The sequence below is a fragment of the Calonectris borealis genome, chromosome Z (assembly GCF_964195595.1).
Source record: "Calonectris borealis chromosome Z, bCalBor7.hap1.2, whole genome shotgun sequence".
Taxonomy (NCBI): domain Eukaryota; kingdom Metazoa; phylum Chordata; class Aves; order Procellariiformes; family Procellariidae; genus Calonectris; species Calonectris borealis.
Window position 1 is genome coordinate 28,803,098 of NC_134352.1, and position 18,218 is coordinate 28,821,315.

The window sequence follows — 18,218 nt, forward strand, 5'->3', positions numbered from 1 at the left end:
CTAACTTAATTACCATCCTTATGGCTTAGTGTTTTGCATCTTTTTTAGATTTGGTAATCCACATTATTATTGCCCTCTTTGAGCAAGCCTTGTCCTGCACGGAAGTATTTGATTCCCTTCCCCTCCTCCAAGGTTATGTAGGATTTAGACATTTTTGGTGGCTTTTTGTCTGGCTGGTGTTTACTTGTGTCTCAAGGTTTCTCTATGCTGAATTTTCTACTGTTTCTCTTAATTTATAGTTAGCGCTGACCTCTACAGTCCTCCTGACATTTACTTATGGCACTTTGCTATGCTGAGAAATGCTGTTGTTTTATAATGATCTGATTTACCCGGCATTAAAGGTAACATTTGTGTACAAGGATGCTATTACAATTAAAATCTCTTTGGAAGATTGTCGTGGAGTGCCGTTAATTTCTGGTAAACAGTTTAAACTCTGGTCATATTCTGGAGCGGGTGCCCTGCTTTATCTGGCAGATAAGGTTAGTGTTACAGCACCATGCCTGAAGTAAGCCTTTGATGATAGAAATAGGAAGTTTGGGAGCAGCCTTGTTGCTTCCCAGTTTTCCTCTCGGCATGTGCAGCAGCGGTGTGTTTATCCATATCTCCCTCTTCAGAATAAGGAAGCTTCACCATGGTCTGTTGCTTTCTCTTTCTTTTGAAGTTGACAGATGCAGATGGCTGATGGATGTGCAGTCTACAGGAGTCTGTTTATGAATAGCTTCATTTCTTCTTTACTGGTATCATTTTGTTGGTGTTAGCAAAAGCAGAAAGAGGATCGATTTTGCTTTGTTTTATGGTTTTAAAATGTTGTCAATTAAGTATGTTCTAGGGCAGAGGATGATCAATCTGCCCTCTCCCCCCACCCCATCTCCAGCTGGCTGTCAGCCAGATGAAATGTGCTGGCAGAGATCAGCTGTGTTTTGATACCAGCATTTGGTTTTATCATTTTCGATTCTGGCTTCATGTTTACTCTGTTTTTTAAGCGTTTGCAGTCAATGTGTACACAATTCGAAATTATTTTGCTCTGTGATGGTGTGATTCCAATGTTTTTTCTCATGATATCATGAAATATTGTAGTATTAACCTAATGAGGAATCTTACTAACATTTTAACTTGGCTACTTCATGAAGTTGCTGTAGAAAACCACATTTTTCTATGTTTTTTTAATAGTCCTGAAATAAATATTTATCTTTAAATATTGTGCTTTCCAAGTATGTTAAATCTGGTGTAAAATGAATATACAGGTGGAAAAATCTGGCAGCTCAAGTATATGCCAAGGAAAGTGCCTTGGCGCAAGTCATGCCATTGGTGACAAATTCAGAGTGGGTTTTTTTGGTGTTTTTTGTTTTTTAGAGATATGTGCTTCTAAATTCTTTTTTTTTTTAAGGAGTACTGCTGATCTATAAAGATTCAAAACAATCTTTTATATTTTAGTTGGACAGATCTTTGTGGAGTAGACTTAACTGTTAAGAGGTGTGTATATATGGGGTTTGATGGAGCTAAACAAGGATTTTGGAGGGGATGAGGGTGGAAAGTTTGCATGGGTAAGAAACATTTCTACCGCTTTCATTTCCCTTGCTTGACTCCTCCATATTAATTTGAATGTTCTTGCTTTATCTTGCTTTTTTTAGGCTTCACAAAGAATATCTGATTACAACTCTCATTTCTTGTTTATTTTTAACTTTATTAATCTCGATTTATTTAATCAACTGCATCCATTTGTGTGCTACCCATTTGTCTGGTCTAACTTAACAATTGATTTATAGGTGAAGCTAAGGCAACTTTTTTTCCTTTTAGTCCTGTTACCTTGGCAATTGTGTGATATCCCACTAACTTCTTATTACAGCCGATCAGATGACGATTCTGGGTCAGCATCAGGTTCTGGATCTGGTTCAAGCTCTGGAAGCAGTAGTGACGGAAGCAGCAGCCAGTCAGGCAGCAGTGACTCTGACTCTGCTTCAGAGTCAGGCACTCAGTCAGAATCAGAGTCTGACACATCTAGAGAGAAGAAACAAATTCAAGCTAAACTGCCAAAAGTTGATGGATCTGAGGTAAACAAAACATATAAATGAACCCTTTGTGGGGGAAAAAATTATTTTAAAAAAATTATTCTGTGCAGTTAGTTTCAAGAGCAGTTTTCATTTAAAAAAAATAAAAAGAGGTAATGAAGTATTTTTAATTAGATTTTAACTTGGTTGTGTTAGTGAATGCATGTGCTTAGCTGTCTTAAACATTGGGCTAAATTTCTCATGGATAAGGACTTGAACTGACGCTTTTAAAATTCTCACATTTGTAAGTATTTTGAGTTAAACGCTCACTTAAATTTCATCATGCAGAAGCAGGCACTAATTTACTGGAACTTATGGAAGATAAAGGCACATGTAATGTTATTTCTGAAATTCTATTTTTTACATTGTTTCTCTACTGCTTAGTTTCCTCGTATCAATAAATGATTGTATAAAAATTTCAAGTTTACATACCGTTGGCTTTCTTTATCAATAAGTCAGCTAAATTCAGGAAAAAGTGGTGTTTAGAAATCTCTTAAATCCGGTGGACCAAAATTACCTGCATTCTCCTGTGTTATATGGACTTAATTGGGGTGATAGACCATATATATGAAAGGTAGTCATATATTGGTTACCACAAGAATTGAAGACTGTTAAGGATTCTCTGTTACATTTTTGTTCATGCACTTCAGTATTACTGTATGAAGCAAAAACATATCAGCTAAGTGGTCTGAAAGAATTTATCTGGGTCAGTTTAAAAATGTACTTTATAAATGTTTTATCTTAACAATACCTACACAACTATTGTTAAATGTGCTGTAGAAATTGTCCTGGCAATTATTATATAACATTCTGTTCTGCAGAAATCTTACTACTTTAAAAAGCTATCTGATGTTATTAGTGCATGCAGTATTTTGTAGTAAGTTGTTTTAATTGATAAAATTTAAGATCAGTCTGACTAGTGATGCCACTCAGGAAAAGTAAATATGTGGTAAACTGGAGACTTTGTATGTTTAACTGACTCTTGCATCTCCATTCCTGTTCAGTTTTGGAAGTCTAGTCCAAGTATTCTTGCTGTGCAAAGATCAGCAGCGCTCAAGAAGCAACAGCAACAACAAAAGGCAGCTTCATCAGACAGTGGTTCAGAAGAGGTAATAACATAATTTAGATTTTTAAAATGTAAATGTGCCCGTCTTACTGTCTCGTATGTTAGAATAAAATTACGTAGAGCCAAGTTGTATTCTCTAAGTGTGTGTAAAAGTCTGGTTTTAGTCTATAAAAGTAACATTCCAATAACTGACATTTTTATAGAGAAAAGTAAAAATATCTCTAGTTACTTGTTTTCAAGTAAGTTGTGCCAGAATTATAGCAGCCTCGATTATGTGGTATTTTGAGGTAGATACTCTGTGATGTATGGGCAAAATTTTCAAGCCATACAGTACTGAATTGCGTTTTATTTTTGGCTTCTTGAGTTTTGAAACGAGAGTTAAAAATGCTAAAAGATTTTTTTCAGCTTGTTTCTGTATAAAGGTGGTTACTGTGGTTTTCAAAAATTCTGTATGGAGTAGAAAATTACATTTTTGCAAATTCTGTAACAGTTACTACAAAAGAATTCTTGTATTTTAAGAATGACACCTGTATTCTAGGTATTTTAAAACCTAAATCATCAGCTAAGGAAATGTTGACTTTGTGCAGTAGGAACATCTTTTAAGAACACTAGTGACTATGAAATTGAATTTATTTATAAGCAGACCTTTTCTCCTTCATTACAAAAACTATGCACCATAGTCACACTCACTTGATTGGATTTCTGGTTTTGTCTGGTTTAGCAGCTCATCACACAGAACTTAATCACCTCTTGTTAAAACATTTGTTGTGACATAATCTCTTTCTGAAAGGTGTTTTTCAGGATAAAACTTAATCTAAATCTAAACTTAATCTTGATGAGACTGGTTTTAGGAAAATCTAATTTTAAGAGTGTTCCTGTTTTTCCTTTGAGCATAGAGAAAGAAGAAACATGCTATTCTCAAAATTTCTTAAACTGGTGTTTAAATGTGAAAGAATATGGAAGGCGAGAAAGCTGCTGAGGGTAGGATATTTTATTAGGATTTTGATAGAACCATCATCTTGATTAACTTGGGGCAACTTAAACCATGACTATTTTTATGTAGGCACAATGGTTGTGTTTTAAGACAGGTTTTTTTGTGATGTTCTCTGGAGCTCTGCTGGCACAATAGATGTGTTCATAGATGGATAAATACAAAAACAATAGAAGTCCATATCTCATTCTGCATTAACAGCTACGCTTCAGGGAGGAAGAGAGTAAAACATGAATAATATGCCTCCAATTTGAAAGTGGGAGCTGATTTATCTTTTTAGTGTTAGAAGTACTTCATTCTTTTTGAGATAATTGGGTTTGGTTTTTTTTCCTTCACCTGCAGGACTCATCAACCAGTGAAGATTCTGCAGATGACTCATCCAATGAAACCAAGAAGAAAAAACACAAAGAGTAAGATATTTTCATAAGTAATATTACATAATTTTTTTGTCATAATGACATATGCTCATAATTCATGCTTCATTTCTCCACACTTGAAATGCTTAAGTTCCCTTTTTAATTCATCTTGATCTTGCATTTCCAATTTTGATAAATGTTTTGGAATATTTAAAATAAACTCTCAAAGGAACATCTATATAATTTTAATTTCTGAGCGAAAAAGTCTGCAGTATTGTTCAAAAACATTCATCAGTGCTTTTATTTTTAAAATACTTTGCAGTTTATTTTTGAGCTGAAGGCCTTCCCTAAAACTTCTTGTAAAAATGCAAAACTATTTAAGTAGGTTGTCTCACAACAAATTTAAATTAGAATCCCTTAGTTAATGCCAAATTCTTTTTGGTTTGTTGGGTTTCTTCCCCCTCCCCCCCCCAACATGTTTAAAAGTTGTTATAGTTCTGACAGTAATTAACTTCATTGACTAGCAAAGAATTTTAACTGAAAATAAGCTCCTTCTAAGTGATAGATCAAAAAGTTTGTGAAAAGGGTTATTCTTTGTTATTGTGGCAGTGAGAGGCAGTGACCTGGTTTTTTTTGTGAATGGTGCGTAGAAGTTGAACTGTTCTATCATTCCTCTTCTCCCAGTTCATGAATCACTCCAGTGTTTAGAGTTGCCAGTGTGACATCTTGAAGAAATGGTGGTTGGGGGAAAAAAAAATAAAAGGGCGCAGGAAAAAAAAAAGGAGCTAACTATGCAAAATGGTATTTTCCTAGCAATGAGCTGTTATTCAGTCTTTTGTTAGTTAAGAATTTGATTGCATCTAATAGCATACTCTGTTACAGGAAAGATATTTAAGTTTAAGGACCCGTAACCAAATCACTTCATATATCCAGTGCTTGAATTTTTGTCCTACTACTCTTTTGAGCAAGTATGTCTGCAGTTATCTGACATGCAGTTCGGAGATTTCTCTATATATAAACTTGGTACATTATCAAGCTTTAGACTATGGTGCTTTATATCTGTTTTTTATATTTCCAAATAACTTACTGTTTGCAGAAAAAGTATTTTAAGACATTCTGTACCATTGGCCATGTGCTATCTGTACAATAGACATATACATGTATTTGTCTTGGATGACTGGAACAATGGGACTGTAATTTCCTCCAGGATCCAATGTCCTGGAAGACAGGAAAGAGAGAAGAAGAGAGGGATCAAAGCACTGATTCCTAGGCTTCCTGAATGGAAATTTAAGGAAGAGATTTCTTGGTAATATTTCAACTTTGATGAACGTTACTACTGCTCTAGCACCTTGGTCAAGTAAACTTAAACCTGATGTTAGTATAAAGATGTAGCAACTTTTCAATAATGTATACCAGCCTTTTTTTTTTTTCTTTCTTTCTTTTTCATGAAGCTATTAAGATTAAATTTGCCCGTATAAAGTCAGAGTTTGAAGCAAGATACTGTTCATCAGTGGATATATCTTTCCTGTTGCAAAGTAGATGATCTCAATTAAGCAGGAACAAGGAGATCCTGCTGCTCAGTCACAGCTGTTTTACTTATAGTATCTTGTCTGGTTGTGAAGCACTCATCTGGGAGCTCAGTGAGAGCTTTTGGGAGCCAGTGCCACTCACAGGTCACTGCAATTCAAGTTTTTCTGGGCGTTTCTCAAATACGCCTCTTTTATTTTTTGATTCCTGTGCCAAAGTTGCTGATTCTTCATATGGGCCACAGGATCTATAGGCATTAGACAATATGGGACTCTCCAGAGTATAACATGACAGGGCTTTATGATTTGAACTTGTGTAAGTTCTGATAAATATGTATCTTTCCAGTTAGACTTGGTAAGTGCTTTGGTTTCTTAATGTCATGTTAACTCATTTCTTCATGCTGAAATAGATACAGAAATCCAGATTTTTGTTTTATTTTGGATTTTAAATGTACATCTTGATAACAGAATTCGTAGTCCAACTCCCTTTGAAGCCATTGGGCATTTTTACTTATCTATTATTCATTGATGACAATTTTCTGTCTCATCAGCTGAAGTAACTGTTACAAGATTTTTATTTCTGTGGAGAATGTTGAAATTACAGCAGATACCCTGTGGATGAATACCTGATTTAAAAAAAAAACCAATGTAAGTTACTCTTTTGTTTTTCAATATGTACAGTGAAGACTGGCAAATGTCGGGATCAGGGTCAGTATCAGGAACTGGTTCCGATTCTGAATCAGAAGAAGATAGGGAGAAAAGCAGTTGTGAAGAGAGTGAATCTGACTATGAGCCAAAAAACAAGGTCAAAAGCCGGAAACCTCCAAGCAGGTAAGAAATCATGCATTTGGAGATTCTGGATTTATTTCTTACAAGCAATTGAGTATTTACTACTACTATACATGCAAATGAAAACATTAATGCTTACTAAAGAAAAATGAGGTTTTTTTAAAGCTACATAAGATGTTAATATACTAATACCTTCTAGTGAATACCTTTTCCTGTCTGCTGTAGCTGAAAGTGGAGTAACTGAGCATTCATGAAATACACATATTCAGAAAGCAATACAGAAGATTTATAGTTGTCCCTGTTGAAACATAGATGTTGTGTCATATCTTATTGTCTTCAAGGATTAAGCCAAAAAGTGGGAGAAAGAGTGCAGGACTGAAAAAGAGGCAACTTGATTCATCAGAGGATGATGAGGAGGAAGAGGATGATGATGATTATGATAAGAGAGGATCTCGTCGCCAGGCAACAGTCAACATTAGTTACAAAGAAGCTGAAGAAACCAAGACAGATTCTGATGATTTGCTGGAAGTTTGTGGAGAAGATGTCCCACAAACTGAAGAAGATGAATTTGAAACTATAGAGAAGTTCATGGATAGTCGAGTTGGCCGAAAAGGAGGTATTTTTTTTTTTTTTGTCAGTGTTCTTAAGATCCTGGAATGCATTGTGGTGCAGCTTCGGCAAATGTTTTCAGCTGTAGGTCACCTGTGAGGTTTATAAACAGCAATAATGTTAAAGTTACCAAAAAGTCATCTTGTTTTGTCTTTCATATTCATAAGGACGTTCCTTCTTAAAGTCCCTTCTAAGTGTTGCAAAGTAAAATGTAGAAGAATTGCATACCTAAGTTGAAAATGAAAATGAAGTGGAAGATAGCTCCGTATTACATAAATGCATACCATATTGTTACACCACTGTTCGTACAGTTTAGTGATAATTGATCAGTATAAATTATATACAGTGGAGTGGAGAAAGTGGGCTAGGTAGGAGACTTTACTAGTAACCTGAACCCTGAAAGATGGTGTTAGCAAGGCTGAACCACTGAGGTTCTGATTTCAGTTATTGCTGTACAAATTGTCTCAATACAGTGCAATATGTGGAATGACTACAAAATGCATCTAAAATTTCAGTGGTGCACTTGCGTGTGAATTCTTAAAAGTATTTTGTGAATAGTGGTAGGCATGTCATATTTCCGGCAATAATGGTATGCAGTATCTAGCAGTTCTGCTTATGTGTTTGAGTCTGTAAATTGGGATTCCAATTATAAAAAGAAACACACACAAAAAAAAACCCAAACCCTGGGCCCTTTGCACTTCAGAGCTACCTTTCTTCATTAGCTATAACGAATCTCTAAAGTTTCTGACCCATCTCAGAACTTTCACTTTTCTTCCTCTCAACTTTCTTCTGTCATGCTGTCCCAAATTCTGGTGTATCCTGCTTCAATGCATAGTGTTACTGCTGTGGTCAAAGCCTTTCGAACTAAGCTTCTCATATTCTTCCTGCCCAGATGATGTTGCTGCTTGTGCTGTCTTTTGCTGTTGCCACTCTGTTTTATCTGGCCCCTGCAGTGTGCTGGGCTCATTTCCTTACTTGGCTGTCCTCACAGAAATAAGCCTGTTTCTTGCTGCTATGCTTCAGCTGTGATACAGACTGTACTTAATTAAAAATTTTCCCAGGTAAGATAACAAAGGCAGAAAAAGTAGTTAGGAAGAAATAGACTTATAGTATCCCAAGTAGTAGGTTTTTGATGTCTCAAGGCTGACCAAGCGTAACATCAGATGTCTTTTGTATGCTCAGAGATGAGAGTAATATAACAGAGAAGACAGCAAGTAGCATTAGTGGAGCGTTCGTTGGTGATCACTTTAAAAACTAGGAATGCAAAGAAAATTCTCATGAGAAAAGATAAGATATTGTAGGTTAGGTGCAAAAGTTTTGGTTGCTTTTTTGATTCTCTTTTGACTACTTGTGCATGTGTTAACATATCTACGTCATAGTTGTTCAAATAAGAGTAATGACATGAGGGCTGTACATAGTAATCAAGTATATGCTTATCTAAAAGTATCACTAATTGCTTTCTACACTACATTTCTTACTGGTTAACTTATGACAATGCACACTTAATTAGGGCTTATGATGTGGTTTCTTCCTCAGCCACCGGTGCTGCAACCACCATCTATGCAGTTGAGGCAGATGGTGACCCAAATGCTGCGTTTGAAAAGTCAAAGGAGCCAGGAGAGATACAGTATCTTATTAAATGGAAAGGTTGGTCACACATCCATAACACTTGGGAAACTGAGGAAACACTGAAGCAACAAAACGTTAAAGGAATGAAGAAACTGGACAACTATAAGAAAAAGGATCAGGAAACAAAACGATGGTGAATAAGTTTATGTAGACTTCCACGATACTTATTTTGTAACAATGTCACCTCTTTTTGAGGGCATTATTTCAAGTGTCTATGCAACAGAAAGGCAAACACTTTAAAAGTTGAAGCGTCCTTAACACGTTCCTATAAGATAATCTTCTGAACCTGATTTTAGTGTGTGTGTATGTTATAAATGGAGTTTTAACAAGATGGGTAGTGATTAAAAATAAATAATAAATTGTACCTTTTACTAGTTTTGTCATTATACTTTGATCAGAGTTCTTCACGAATCAATGCAGAGATTAATGTTTTCTTGGTGCATTAGCCATTTCAGATTACTTCGAAGAATTCAGTTTTCTTGGCTCAAACCTGAGGTTCAAGCCTGAGGATAAAAACCTGAAGAAATACATACATTTTAAAGTTACCTTTTTGGTGTTCAGTTTTATTAGTATATTTAATATAATCAATGAATACTGGTGGGATTTTTAGCAACTTAATCATAAGATAGATTCTTACAGAGAGCGCCACCCTGAATACTGTTCCAAGAAAATACCCTGTAAAGTACACTACTTATTGTTGAGAATAGGTATTCTGAATTACCTGCATGACTAGTACCACCTGTAGCTGTAGTAATTGTGTCTCTTGATAAGCATTCTCAGTCATTAATGATGAGACACCTAGACCAGATGCAACAATTTTGTAGTAGGAATTTCTAAGTTGTCCCTTCAGAGCAGCTCTCTAAGCAACATTCATGTGATGCTTACATTCAGAGCTTTAGAGTTGCCAAATTTACTTAGTTTTAGAACTATACAGTGTAATAAGTGTGGTAAATTAATTCTCATTACAGGCTGAAAAATGCTTCTCCGGAAGATGTGGAATATTACAACTGCCAGCAGGAGCTTACAGATGATCTACATAAACAATATCAGATAGTGGAAAGAATAATTGGTATGTTGCAAACTTGCAGACAGAAAATAGTGTTGAGAATTCTGTATGTTCACTGCTTGTATGTTGTATTTGTAGTTAAGAAATTTAGAATATTAATATCACTAACTTTTTAATCCAAAACAAAACTTCAGGTAAAGAGAAAAGTTGTCATACTGTCGGTGCTATGAAGCTAGCTTATGTTGTCTTACTGCAGCTCATTCAAATCAGAAATCAGCAGCTGGTTATCCAGACTACTATTGCAAATGGCAGGGTCTACCTTATTCAGAATGTAGCTGGGAAGATGGTGCTCTCATTGCCAAAAAGTTTCAGGCACGCATTGATGAGTACTTCAGCAGAAATCAATCCAAGACTACTCCCTTTAAGGATTGCAAGGTGAGTTTGTAATTTGCAGTGGATTTATAATTAGATTTAGTGGGTCTGTCTGCGATGGAGTTAATTTTCTTCACAGTAGCCTGTACAGCCTGTGTTTTAGATTTGTGACCTAAACAGCATTGATAACACACCAGTGTTTTGGCTGTTGCTGAACAGTGCTTGCAGTGTCAAGGCCGTCTCTGTTTCTTGCTGTGCTCTCCCTGCCATGAATAAGCTGGGGGTGGGCAAGGGGCTGGGAGGAAACACAGCCAGTACAGCTGACCACAGCTGACCAAAGAGATATTCCATGCCATTTAATGTCATGCTTAGCAATAAAACTGGGTGGGCTGAGCAAGGGGTTGAAAGGTGGCAGTTGCTTGGAGACTTGCTGGTCATCAGTCTGCTGGTGAGTTAATATGTGACTCCCTTTCTGTCACTTGTGGGGTTTTTTTTGGTTGTGGGTTTTTGTTTTGGTTGGTTGTTTTTTTTTCCTTCACCCAGTAAACTCTTTATTTTGACCCACAAGTTTTTCTCCCTGCCGCCCTTCCAGTTTTCTCCACTGTCCCGCTGGGGTAGGGAATGAGTAAGCAACTGGCTGGTGGCTTAGTGGCCAGCCAGGTTCAAACCACCACATCAGTTGTGGTAGTAAAAATGTGAAAATCTTCTACGAATCCGGAGATAAGATATGAAATATTTTTTTGAAGGTTGTTCAGTATAGGAATAATGATATATTGTAATATATATGGAAAATATCACTCCTAAGAATACCCTTTGGTAGATACCAGTCCCCTGCATTTTTACTGGCATTCAAAGATGGACTTGTTTAGTATTGTAGTTTATTTTAAAAGTAAACTTTGAGTGAGTTAATGTCAGTCCCGTTGTGAGATTTAGATTAGCAATCAAACTAATTTCAATTTGCAAATTGCTTGGGTTTTTTATATGGCCTAGTTTTCATCGCTGGATAAAGACTAGACTTGCTGACCCAGCAGATCCCTGCTATTTTTATTATAGCAAGACATTTTGGTAACTTCAGTCAGTAGTAGGACTGATGATGAATTTGCTTTTGACAGGTTCTAAAACAGAGGCCAAGGTTTGTTGCACTAAAGAAGCAGCCATCTTACATTGGAGGACATGAAAGTTTAGAGTTAAGAGATTATCAGTTAAATGGATTGAATTGGCTTGCTCACTCATGGTGCAAGTAAGTATAGTCTGAAATGAGTTTTTCTGTTTTGTAAATTGTAAGCATTTGTAAAACTTTGAAATTGATTTTTCTGTATTTTTTTTGAAGGTGGAGGGTTTCATACAGTAAGCTCAAAGTAGAGATCTGAAGGGAGTGGTTTTGCTCTAACTAGTACCAAAGCTTACCATTCCATGGCTGTTCTCAAAAAAACAGCTAAGCTTTGTTATTGCTTTGCTTTTAATTTCTTATGGGGGTAAGTCATATTTTTAAAAAACAAACCTAAAACAGTAAAACCAGAAAACCCAAAGCAAACTTTTCTGAAATGTCAACATTAGTGTTATACTTTTAAAGTAAGACTCATGAGGAATACTTGCAAGCTTTTTGTTAATTTTGTTAGTTTAATTCAAGTATTAAGTGTGGGGGGATTGGAAATTGTTTTTATGAAAAAACAATGGAAATAAATTTCTTCAAGATGTATAGTTGCAAAATCTTGCAAAATTGTATGAGTGGTTTTTTATGCTCAAAAGATAATATTTTCTTCTTGTTCAATGCTTCCCCTTCTCTACACCTCCCCCCCCCCCTTTTTTTTTTAGAGGGAATAGCTGTATTCTTGCAGATGAAATGGGTTTGGGTAAAACAATACAAACAATTTCTTTTCTGAACTACCTGTTTCACGAACATCAATTGTATGGGCCTTTCTTGCTGGTTGTGCCGCTCTCTACCTTGACATCTTGGCAAAGAGAGATTCAAACTTGGGCTCCTCAGATGAATGCTGTAGTTTACTTAGGAGATATAACTAGCAGAAATATGGTGAGTATTTCTCTTTATCATTGGAAAGGCTTGTAGATAAACAGCCTCACTTCATATTGCTGTCCTCTGCTAATCTCCAATATTTTGTTTAGGACTGAGAAAATACTTACTGAAACACTACGTGTTTAAGATGCAAATTGAAAGCTTAGATTTTGATATATCAATGTATGTGAAAGATTTTCTTACAGCTTATTAATGAACATGATTAAGAATTTAGTCTTGCATTTGAAAACAAATTATCTTCCGCCACATGATTATTTAGGTGGATATAGTAAAAATAAATATGTAAGCAAGCCAGTCATGATCTTCATTTATTTCCTGAAAGATTGTTGGTTTGTTTTCCTAATGTGTTTTCTGAATGTTAGTAAACTTATCCATTACAGTAAAAAATGTTTCATAGAAATTCTTTGCTGTCTATTCAAAAGTTTAAACAAAATATATTTTGGAGTGCTTAGACAGGTTGGAAGTTCAGCCTTGTGTATGTTAATATGTTGTGCTTCTGTTTTGTGATCATATAATTGTACGTCATTAAACATTTACGTTGCTGCAGTACTTAAATTCATCCCAATCAACAAGACCTTTTTTCTCTAGCTTATAGTTCACTTGATTCTTTTTGTAGATTAGAACTCATGAATGGATGCATCCACAGACCAAACGATTAAAATTTAACATACTTCTAACAACATATGAAATTTTGCTGAAGGATAAGGTAATCATACTTCTTCAGGGAGATGAAAATCATTTCTCCAGTGTAGAACTCTTTTTAGACTTGCATGTATTTGGGTTGTGGGTCACTAAATTCATGGAGAGTGCGAATGCTTTTGCTTTTGGAAGTATGACAGTGCGTGGCTTGGGTTTTGGTTTTTTTTTTTCCTGTGGGTTTTTTTTCAGGCACTTTTAGATTTTCTGAGTGTGTGGTGAGGTTTTCAGCTTTTTTCCATTTTGTTAAGTGGGTAACACTTCTCTTTCTCCAGTTTGCTTGGGATTCTCATTACTGTAATAATCTCCTCCCATCTTCAAGAGCTCTACTTCTTTGCAGACCACCATCAAGGAACTGAAAAAGAACGCAATCCCTAGCCCCAAACATTATAGAGAACTCTGAAATCCCATATAGTTTTTCTTTGTTATTGTGCATACAGTAGTATGTGTACATGTATTAATGCTGTCTCCATAGTGGTAGCGTACAGAGTTATTGTTAATCCTTCTAACAGTATATGGAAATTTTAATAGATGGTCAAGAAGCAGAACATTTTTACTTCATTTGTTTGTACATGCTGGGAAGAAGAGGTCAATAGTGATTTTTTCTTTTCTTCTGTCATGTAAAAATTAATGTGGGTCAGACCTTTGGCTATTTTTTTTCCTTTTAAACTTAATTTATACTTTCTTGGGATGCTTACACAGCCTTTCATTGAATCTGGCAAACATAAAAGCTGTAATTAGTACTAAAAACATATAGCTGTCCATATTTTATTAAAATAAACCAAAAAGTGATGGTGTTTATAGTTTGATTATAAAACGTGGGAAGTCATGCAATGTGTTTATTTGTATAATGTTCCCCCCCTTCTCCGTGTCTTTAAGTCATTCCTTGGTGGTCTGAATTGGGCGTTCATAGGAGTTGACGAAGCTCATCGTTTAAAAAATGACGACTCTCTTCTGTACAAGACTTTAATAGACTTTAAGTCTAACCATCGTCTTCTTATTACTGGAACCCCTCTGCAAAATTCCCTCAAAGAGCTTTGGTCTTTGTTGCACTTCATCATGCCAGAAAAGTAAGGAAGAGTTTTACATGATTCTTTTTAACATCTTTTTTGGTCAAGTTTCTTATTGTGAAGTAGTGTAGTGATTTGAAAATCAATAAAGGTAGAGAATCATACTGAAAGATAATTTAAATATTCTGTATAAAGTAGATGCATATATTTTTTTCATGCTACTCCTGGTAAGTAATGCTGGTAGCAGTTGTCACCTTTTTCCAGTGCACAAAAATTATGGATTGATGTATGGGTCAGAACCTAAGGCTTCATCTTAGCCTAGAGAAAAAATGTATGGATTTCCTCTGGGGAAATAGAATGGAATCTTTTCTGTGTTAGTACTATTAATGAAAACAAATTTGTACCAAGATACCCAATATGGGATCATAGAATAGTTTGAGTTGGAAAGGACCTTTAAAGGTCATCTAGTCCAACCTCGCCCTGCAGTGAGCAGGGACACCTTCAACTAGATTGAGTTGCTCAGATATCCTGTAGTTCAGTCAGATAGCTGGTTTTCCCATACAGTTTGCATACAGTAAGCTTACTGCATTTACCTTATTTTGTACTGACTTCTGTTTATACCTAAGATAAGTTAGAGCTCATGTGTGAGAGCCACATGTTCCTGTCAGACATCTTGTAAGTGCCAAGCACTATAGCTGCATTTAGTTTGAGCTATGGATTGTACTGACTTCTTCAGAACCTTACAAGCAAAGCCACTATGGTCTACTACCCATTCTTCATTTGATCATAAAGTCTGTTCTGTTAGCACAGAGGATAGTTACACGTCAGCTAGACCATACAAGCTGCAAAAAGTACATTAAGTAGTCTCTTGTTCTCTTGCACACCCTTCAGCTATGCAACTGGTTTTTCATGCTGCTCTTGATAAATGTAATAATGGAATTTTTGCAACCATATAGGTGAGTATCCTTGCAGAAAAAGGAAGATGTTGGGTTTCCACTGGGGAAGTTAAAATTCAGTAGTTTTCATTCTGAAATATTTTTGGAAAATTCCATTTTTCTATTTACAGGCAAAATATTTGGAATTTCTTGTCAGATGAAAATTCAGAAATAGGATAAATTAAACAGAAAGGAGTAGGGAAGAAATCCAGATGTGTATGTGCTCTTGTGGTATATTTATACACATTCTGTGTTATCTTTATTCTTGAATTTTGCTTCTTCAAGTCATTCACAGTATGTCACTATTTTGCACTCATTCTTCATTATGTTGAAGGTTTTCCTCCTGGGAAGATTTTGAAGAGGAGCATGGCAAAGGGAGAGAGTATGGTTATGCAAGTCTTCACAAAGAGCTTGAACCATTTCTGCTGAGAAGAGTTAAAAAAGATGTAGAAAAGTCTTTACCTGCTAAAGTTGAGCAAATTCTGAGGATGGAAATGAGTGCATTGCAGAAGCAATATTACAAGTAAGTAACAACACTTTTTAAATTGTGCTGTTTTAGTGATACGTCTGCATGCAATTTACTGAAGTATAATAGTTTTTATAATGAAATTTGAATTTGAGGCTTCTAGGGTTTCACAATAGTAAAATTCTATGAAGCAAGGGCTCAAGAATTACAGTGGTCAAATGTCTATTCATGTAGCTTCTTTTGTTTGGCATGTTAGTACATTCTTTTGAGAGCTGCTTTTTTTCGTTAGCTTGTTTATATTTTGAGAGCTTACATCTGTCTTGCTTCCACATATGGTTAGAAATTACTCATATTGTACATTTTATATCGTAGGTGGATTTTAACCAGGAATTATAAAGCCCTCAGTAAAGGTTCAAAAGGCAGTACCTCAGGCTTTTTGAACATCATGATGGAACTCAAGAAGTGTTGTAACCATTGCTACCTCATTAAACCACCAGATGATAATGAGTTCTATAATAAACAGGAGGCCTTACAGGTAATGTCACTTTTTAATTAAAAAAAAAAAGTTCTGTTTTACGTCTGTAATATTCATACAATTTATAGTGCTCTGGCAGTTCATTAATTCTTATTGAAGTATATTAAGAAAAAACAGGTTCTCTGGAAAATGTGCATCCTGTGTTTTACAGGTAAGTGAATTGATTTGTTTCTTAATTGGAACTGAATAATTGGCAGATAATTGACTAAATAAAATATCCTCGATTAATTACAATCAAAGTAAAAAGGAAATAGTTTGAAAGAGGCTGTGTATTTTTATGCAAAATAAACTTGACACCTATTTTAAAACTAAGTAAAATAAATCAGCAGGTAAATGTAATGTGAGTGGAAATGCATGTGATTGGCAGTGATACACCAGCAATCTCTATGATAGCAGAAAGTGATCTGCAGAATGCTTTTAAGCCTTTTTTACGATCAAATACTGTTCTCTGTATACCTGCAAACAACCAAAGTGAAAGGAAATGAAAGTAACAAGCATGCAAAACTCAGTCTGATTTTGTTGTTGTTGTTACAGATTAAAACAACTATCCTCACTACCAAAGATGGTCTGTTGTTTCTTTTTTTTTAAGGTTAACTAGCATTTGTACCAAAACTGTTGAGAAGCACAGCAACAGATAAGACGACTGTTGTTCTTGATGCAATTTATACCAACATAAATGTTTCTAAAGATTACTTTTTTCTGTAAGCTTTCAAGTTGATAATTTAAATACCTTCCTAAAGCTACTAGTTTGTGCAGTGACAAATATCCTCCTCCTTTCTGGCATAAAGAATAAAAGCACCTAATTTAGTATTCCTTAAAATTCTATCCCAAGTGCCTTCACCTAAATAGGCGTAACATTTTCAACATTAAATTTCACATTTGCTTGAGTTTCTGTTCTGGTTATTCCCAATGGAGCTGAGAAGGCTTAACAGGCTTTAGGTGGGTTACAATGTTAGGCACCACAAACAAGATTCTCTCACTTTATCTTGCCTGAGAAACTTGATTGATAGGCTTTATTTAAAAATACTTAGAGGATTAAGCAGCAGTACTTATTTCTTTTCAAAAGATGGGAAGTGAAGAGAAAGTAGTACTAAGATACTTTTTTCTCAATGTTATATTTTATTGGTTACCGAGTTTTTTTTTTTTACTTGGTAGAAAAGAACTTGGCCCTACATCATAACTGCTTAAATTTTTAAGCCCATATATTTATTTCATGTTTTGCTGAGATGCTAAGATATGACTTTGATATAACTGAACAATGCATTTCCTTTAAAAATATGTGAGTTAGTAATCCTGTTAATTTCGGTTAGAAACAACTAAACTAAAATCAGATTAAACTTTCGTGTTCGGTTAATGCTGCATACTAGTAAATTTATATAGCAGTGTTGTCTTATGGTCATATGAATTTGGTGGGTAGTTGGTTTCTTTAGTTCTAGGAGACTATATATTTTATGCATATTTTAAACTATAAAATTCTTAAGGAATGTCAGAATTTACTACCCCCCGCAATAGAAGGAAAAGCAAACGTTGAATGAACGTCTAACCAACTGCAGTGTGTATTAGTGTTGAGATGAGCTTATTTTGTAATACATATTATCTTGGGTTTTGTAGCATTTAATACGTAGCAGCGGGAAACTAATCCTTCTTGACAAGCTACTGATTCGTCTGCGAGAACGTGGCAACAGAGTTCTGATTTTCTCACAGATGGTAAGGATGCTGGACATTCTAGCAGAGTATCTGAAGTATCGTCAGTTTCCCTTTCAGGTAAGAATTTTGGTGGTAGTAGCCAAGAAGCTTTGATCTTGAATAAAAGAAAAATCTTTTCTTTACTCTCGGGGTGGCAGAGTACTGAAACAATTTGTCCAGAGGTTATGGAATCTCCATCCTCTGTGCCATTCAAAAGCATGACCTTGGGCAACCTGCTTTAGCTGTCCCTGCTTGAGTAGGGAAGTTAGACAAGATGACCACCAGAGGTCCCTTCCAACTGTGTTGTGATTATATGATCTTTACCACTTTGCTTAAGAAAAGATATAAGAAAAAGTGTTCTTTTTCTAGAAAGACTGGCAATTTCTGTATGCTAAATAATATTTTGAAATTAAACAGATGAATTAAAAAATTATGTGAAGTCTTCCATTACTACTTTTTTTTT

At 35.3% G+C, this 18,218-nt stretch overlaps 1 protein-coding gene across 8 annotated transcripts in view; it reads left to right on the forward strand.

Moving 5' to 3' along the window:
- CHD1 (chromodomain helicase DNA binding protein 1) overlaps positions 1–18,218 on the forward strand; it is a 56,803-nt gene that overhangs the window by 18,040 nt on the left and 20,545 nt on the right. For 4 of the 8 annotated variants that reach the window (XM_075136397.1, XM_075136403.1, XM_075136398.1 and 1 more), the window contains exons 3-18: positions 1,847–2,051; positions 3,053–3,157; positions 4,448–4,515; positions 5,669–5,767; positions 6,669–6,818; positions 7,118–7,392; positions 8,922–9,147; positions 9,983–10,083; positions 10,277–10,455; positions 11,505–11,632; positions 12,208–12,424; positions 13,044–13,133; positions 14,003–14,193; positions 15,403–15,591; positions 15,907–16,069; positions 17,681–17,833. In XM_075136397.1, coding sequence (XP_074992498.1) covers positions 1,847–2,051; positions 3,053–3,157; positions 4,448–4,515; positions 5,669–5,767; positions 6,669–6,818; positions 7,118–7,392; positions 8,922–9,147; positions 9,983–10,083; positions 10,277–10,455; positions 11,505–11,632; positions 12,208–12,424; positions 13,044–13,133; positions 14,003–14,193; positions 15,403–15,591; positions 15,907–16,069; positions 17,681–17,833 — 2,539 coding nt within the window. The remainder of the gene's footprint in view (positions 1–1,846; positions 2,052–3,052; positions 3,158–4,447; positions 4,516–5,668; positions 5,768–6,668; positions 6,819–7,117; positions 7,393–8,921; positions 9,148–9,982; positions 10,084–10,276; positions 10,456–11,504; positions 11,633–12,207; positions 12,425–13,043; positions 13,134–14,002; positions 14,194–15,402; positions 15,592–15,906; positions 16,070–17,680; positions 17,834–18,218) is intronic. The other 4 variants (XM_075136400.1, XM_075136402.1, XM_075136405.1 and 1 more) reach the window with 1 other exon arrangement.